The 6,456-nt window shown below is 43.7% G+C and overlaps 1 protein-coding gene across 1 annotated transcript; it reads left to right on the top strand.

Moving 5' to 3' along the window:
* On the top strand, positions 658–3,460 carry LOC109710115 (ervatamin-B-like). The gene is made up of 2 exons (XM_020232561.1): positions 658–1,159; positions 2,629–3,460. The coding sequence occupies exons 1-2, from the start codon at positions 706–708 to the stop codon at positions 3,213–3,215; spliced, it is 1,041 nt and encodes a 346-aa protein (XP_020088150.1). The 5' UTR covers positions 658–705; the 3' UTR covers positions 3,216–3,460.

Here is a 6,456-nt window from a genome sequence, read left to right as displayed (position 1 = left end):
AGATCTATCCTTTGATCATTTCCACCCGTTAGATTATACTATTCAACCAACCAACCACTCAGAATCACTATCATCCTAGCCCACACATCCTTTCATCAACGATCGAAAAATCGATAGCATATATCTATATATATAGAGTTGGACTGGAATACTATTAATAGCATTTGGCCCTTTTTTCTATCAAGTTTTTAACTGTTAGATGAGAAATTGTAGGATTAGAATGATATTAGTCCCTTAGAGTTGAATGGTCTCTCTAGGATTGAGTGGTCCCCACTGGGTTATAATATTTAATCCAATAGTTAGAAATGATTAAAAAATTGATGAAAATGTTAAAAATTTGATAGCAAAAAGAGACAAATACTATTAATAATATTCTAACCCATCTCTCTCTCTCTCTCTCTCTCTCTCTCTCTCTCTATATATATATATATATATATATATATATATATATATCTTTGCTCACGTAGGAAATGTAAGCAAGAGGATAATGCGGTTTCATGTGCAAGTTGTATGTTTAATTTTTTTCCACAACAGCTGGACCCTATCACTCCTTCAAAGCCCAACGTATTCCACTTCCAACTTCTATATATATGCCCTAGCCTACATGCACATTTTCACCAACAAAATTTATATAAGAAGCCCTAATTAGTACTACCCAAAAGTGCTTTTGCTTAAATTAAGCTGATCAATACATAGCCAGCTACAATGGCTTCTATATTGAAACTTCTTGCTCTTTTCTGCTTTACATGTTTGATGTTGTGTTGTTGTGCAGTGGCCAATTATGATCCTAATGATTGTAATCAATCAATAGGGAATAGATTTGAAGCATGGATGGCTAAGTATAATCGCACTTACCGCGACGAAGGTGAGAAGTGGCGCCGTTTCGAGATATTCAAGGAGAACGTCGACTTCATCGACGCGTTCAACCAGGGAGGAGTGCAGTCGTACGCTCTCGCTGTGAACCAGTTTGCTGATCTGACCAACAAGGAGTTCGTGTCTACTTACACTGGGGCTAAGCCTTCGAATATTTCGAGGCTGTCGCCGCCATCTGCACCATCGCCGCCACCGATGAGGTATGCGAATGCGAGGGGCCCCCCTCGGAGCGTCGATTGGAGGGACAGAGGTGCAGTAATTGACGTGAAGGACCAAGGCCCTTGTGGTAATTACTGTAGATAAAAATATACATAACTTACCTAAATTATGAATCATTTTGAATCGACTACTCAACCCTTAAACATTTTTTATTTTACTAGCAAATCTTTAAATTTGTTTGATTTGGGTCAGCCAACGGTACTTTGACTTCAAAATTTGAATGGGATGTTTATTTTTACAGGTTTAGTTAGGATACTTCATACAATTTCCACCACTATAAATTTATAAAAAATAATAATTAATAGCTAAATTAGCTTAAATTAGTTAAATTCATTGAAGTAAGTAATTGGCTAATTACTTACTTTAATGAACTTATATATAGTTAGTAGAATTTCATAAAGTATACTAAATAAACCTGCAAATTGAGATAAAAAAACACATTCAAATTTAAAGTCAAAGTATCGTTGACGGACTCGAATCAAGCAAATTGAAAGTTTGGACAGTAAAATACAAATTTTGAAATGTTGGATAACTGATTCAAAATAATTCATAGTTCACATAAGTTATGTCCATTTTTATCACTATATTAGTTTTCTCTATAATTGAAAGGCATATAACAATTATTATATATGTAGTTTGCATGTAAGCTTGACTTTTTTTTTATACAAATCAAGGAAGCATTCAGCCAAACCCTCCATATAAGAAATAACTTTCTCAAAGAAAACAAAGAAAAAAGTATTATGCCTCTCTTTCACTTATCTTTTTTCCCTTTCTAAGTTTACTAATTAAGTTTTGGGTAAACTTCAATTTGTTCCCTTTGGTATAGTGTATTTCTACTTTACCACTCGTGGTTTAAAACGATGCACATAATTGTTATGGAGTATAGTGCATTTTTTCCTTTGTCATTCCTTGGTTCAAAAAGATGCACCTAACTATCATGTGGTATAGCGCATTTTCATTTGCCACCTTGTCGTTCAAAAAAATATTTAATTACTCTGTAATTTTATTTGCAATTCATTGTGAAGGCCTATTAGTAAACATTATACTATTCTATAGTTTTTTTAAAAAAAAAATCACTTTATTACCCTATTTGATGATAAGTTTTTTCCATTAAAACAACAGGATAATTAAATACATATAACTTTTCAAACTTTTTGTACTATATATAGGATGACAAAGTAAAAATGCGCTATGTCACATAGATTCAAATTAAAGTTTACTCTTAAGTTTTTTATGCCATTAATTAGTTTATACTTATAAAGTGAATTGAGCCTATACTTTCAAAAGTACTAAGACATTAATTTGTACTTGTAAATTTTTGGCTCTTAAATTTAGGGATGTGCAGTTAAAATGATTGTGGTATCCTTGAGTTGAGTGAATGATTGGTTGAATAATATGATCTAATGGATGAAAATGATTAAGGAAATAAATATAACGCCGAAAAACTTTAGAGAATCAAATACTTTGTGCTTTTATATATATATATATATATATATTCATGCAAGTATCCTACTTATTTCTCTATCCACAAAATAGGATCTTGCTGGGCGTTCGCTACGGTAGCAACAATCGAAGGGATAATCAAAATCAAGGGAAACAAATTAATTTCTCTATCCGAGCAAGAACTTGTCGACTGCAGTACTATCGTCAACTACGGATGCAACGGCGGTTTCGTCGACAGAGCCTACGACTTCGTCATACAGAACGGAGGTCTCAACACGGAGAATGGATATCCCTACAAAGCAGTGCAGGGCTTCTGCGACTACGGAAACCTGCTTTTTCGCGCGGCGTCGATTTCTAACTTCCACTACGTTTCCCCCAACAGCGAAAGAGAGCTCAAGAAAGCGGTGGCGCGCCAGCCAGTATCAATTTATGTTGAAGCTGGACCCTACTGGCAATTCTATTCTAAAGGCGTGTTCAAGGGACCCTGCGGTACCGCGCTGAATCACGCGATAGCGATCGTCGGGTACGGGGAGGACGATACTGGAACAAAGTATTGGATTGGTAAAAATTCTTGGAGTTCTTGGTGGGGCGACGACGGATACATCTTTTTGGAAAGAAACATCGAAGCCAAAGAAGGACGGTGCGGCCTCGCCATGGAGCCAATGTATCCAGTAGTATAAGAAATGCCATGCACCAATATTAATCCTACCTATCAACTTTGTGCTTTGGGGGCTATTATGATTGTTTTATGAATAAATTGATGCGAGGCGTGTGTATTCATCTTTCATGTTGACAATATATATAGTAGTTCAAGTTTGTTATTATAAGCATGTAAGGTTTGCTGAAACTGTAATAAAGAGCTATGAATCATGTAACATATGGTACAGTGTTGCCTATATTAAGATGAAAGTAAGTGTTTTTGTAAGGATTGAGATTTTTTTTATAGTACAAGTAAACTCTCTGTTGATGATGTTTATGTGTGTAATTTAATTACATAAGCACTCGTCAAGTTTCAGGAGAAAATGAGCTAAAATGGAGAAGTTACGCGATTATTAGTTTTCACTTAAGTGAATAGTAACTCCGGTTTTTCGGTGAAGCCACGGAGTAGAGTTGGCTATCGGCGCGTATCGAACACCGTTCATAGCGACCCAATAGCTCGTTTTGAACGGTTCAGCTATTCTGGAACCAATGGCACTGACGGATTTTAGATCTGATGCACGGTTTTCGAGAAAATCTGAAAATACATGTTTCTTATGTAATTGTGCATCATTTTGGCCTTTTGGAGAGAGAATGGATTTCGTCATGAATCGGAGATCAAATCGGAAGAAACGAAATGCTAGATTCGATGCCTCGACGTGCTGAACGCGTTGGCGTGATCCGATCAGAAATCCGATGGACGGATCTTTGGGAATTGCAATAAGTTCGCTAAGGGGTCGAGAGTGGAAAATCGGGAAATTCGCAAAAGTCGTATTATTTTATGTACCGAATCGTGCGAGATCGAGCATGGAGGTGCGTACTTGCAAAACACATGCACTGTCAGGGACTTAGATGATAACAATTATCTTTGGGGGACTTCTCTGCAAAGTTGCAGGTTGTATATAAGGTTGCACTAGGATTCCTTAGCATGAAACCCTAGATCTAGCCGACTTGCACCCCTAGTTAACCCTAACCGTCATCAGCACCTCTATGCCCTTGCCATGCGCGCACCCCTGCCGCCGGCGAGCAACCCCGGCCACCGGAAAAGCTCCACCTCCCTTTCCTCCATCATCTCCATCACCACCTTCTCCACCCTCCGCGGCCTCTTGACTTCGGGAAGCCACCCCTGGATTGAGCCTATATTATTGGCCGAGGCTTCCCCTCCGGTGCCGTCACCGGCCGTCCCCGCCGCCTGCGCACGCCACCGGAGCCGTCCGAGCAAGCCACGGCCAACTCAGGTGACACTATAGAATACTCAAGCTTGGACCCGCACTGCCTCCGTGCGCCGCCGCCGCCCTAGGCCGGGTGCGCCGCCTTCCCCTCGACCTCCGGCGCCGTCGCCGCCGTTCCCCGCCGCCCATGTTGGCTGTGGTGCCGCCTGGACTCGCCGCTGCCGCCCAGACCCGGAGCGGGCCGAGCTTGGGAGATCTCTGCCTCCGCGCGCCTCCGCCGCTCCCTGCCGGCAGTACCGCCCTCCAGACACCTCCGGAGACCTCCGACGCGCACCCCCGGACATCCCCGACCTGCCCCGGCCGCCGCCGTGGCCGCAGCACCCCGCGGACCCGTGCCCTAGCTCGTGCGGGCATGCCTTGTTCCGCCGCCGCCTCCGCCGCTTCCAGCCGCCACCCGAGGTGAGCTTGGTACTCCTCACCTCCCCCGCAACCTTCCCTGGCCCGCGCGCACCCCGCCGTGCTGCCGGTGGCCGGCCGGAGCAAGCTTGCTCCGGCCAAGCCCGAAATAGGGCTTAGTTGGGTAGGTTACTGTTCCGAGCAACCCGAGCCTCCCCGATCTCTGCGGAAGGGAGCACGGTGATCGTAGAAAATTGCTGATCATCGTGCTCACCTTAGATTCTACCGGGGAGACTCCGTTCCGCTGTTTCGGCGGTGTCGACCCTGTTGAGCTTTTTCGGCTGCTATTCCGTGCTTGCGCACGTTTCTCCGGCGATCCGAGGCTGTTATGATGCCTCCGAAGGTGAGCACGGTGATCGTTGGTCAGTTCTGATCACAGTGCTCACCTTACTTTGGATCAGCGGATGTCGTATCGGCCTGTTCGGCGCGATTTTCCCCGACTACGCGCTGTTCGCTGAACCTTCGGGTTGCTCCCGCGCTTTCCACAGTGAGCCATTGTGCTCCAGATCATGAGCACGGCCTCCAGTACGTCGAGACCTGTCAATACGTGTCTCGCCGGACCTTGGAAGTCCTCAGTTTGCGTGAACGAGCCATGTTATCGCCCGATTTACATAAAATATTGGGATTTTATGTAAAGTGAGGGGCTTTTGTGCAATTGTGCATTATGCGGCTACTGTGGGCAGTGTATAGGCGTGTGTGGTGACCTCTGGACTGATTGTCCATGATCTGTTAGCTTTTGCGGAAATCGAAGAGTCGATTTCGATGCGTTTTTCGGCGAAATTCGTCGAAAGAACGCGGTTTCGGTTCGGATTTCTTCCGACGTCATTTGGTTGCTCTATGAGTGGTCGCTAAGCCTTGTTAGCTGGTCACCATCATCACTTTGTGGGTTCGGTGATGACGGGTGAGCGACGGTGGGTTCCGGTGTCGAATTTGACACTTCCGGGAACCCGTATTCGTACAATTATCCGGCGATAATTGTGTCGCGGTGTTTATCTTATGTTTGCTGCCAAAACATCCAAATTGGAGTGTTTTATGGCAGCAGGTGACTTGTAGCATGGGTCGGTGCGTTTCGGGACATTTCAGTGGTCCCGATGGAGTCCCGGTGAGATTTTCGGGACTTCCGGCGAGTTACGGTAGTCGGTTTTGGGAAACTGATCTCCGTGGGTTTGTTAGAGGGATTATGATGTTGTGTTTCTTAGTTGTGGGTTAGACACTAACCCAGTGGATCCTCCTTAGGTCCTGTTGACGTTCTTTTGCAGTCAGGTGACAGGCGCGACAGTAGTACAGGTGGGTACTTCGATCCGACGTCGGTACAGTGGTGCACGTTCCGTGATGGTTTCTTACCCTTGCTCCTTTGTTATTATCCATGCATACGTTATATATTGAGCTTTGCACCTCTGTTGTTTACATTACACCGACGTTGTTTGATTATACTCTACTCGTTGTTTGCATGCTTAGTATCCTGAGTAGGAGTAGAGTAGTTCTATCCGCATCCGTATTGGTTGACCTAGTTGGTCTGTTGAGCATCCGTATCTGTTGACCTAGTTGGTCTGTTCTGCATTCCTCTACTCAGTTAGTTCCATACTGATATCATGCT

This window comes from Ananas comosus, linkage group 5 (assembly GCF_001540865.1).
Source record: "Ananas comosus cultivar F153 linkage group 5, ASM154086v1, whole genome shotgun sequence".
In the NCBI taxonomy this organism is placed as follows: domain Eukaryota; kingdom Viridiplantae; phylum Streptophyta; class Magnoliopsida; order Poales; family Bromeliaceae; genus Ananas; species Ananas comosus.
The sequence above is the reverse complement of the archived record's forward strand: the minus strand, read 5'-3'. Positions and strand labels throughout refer to the sequence as shown.

Bases quoted from the DNA above. Each gene is read 5' to 3' on its own strand.
- LOC109710115 (XM_020232561.1), top strand. From the start codon at position 706: ATGGCTTCTATATTGAAACTTCTTGCTCTTTTCTGCTTTACATGTTTG. The intron at 1,160-2,628 runs GTAATTACTGTA...TCCACAAAATAG, and splicing joins GAAGGACCAAGGCCCTTGTG to GATCTTGCTGGGCGTTCGCT.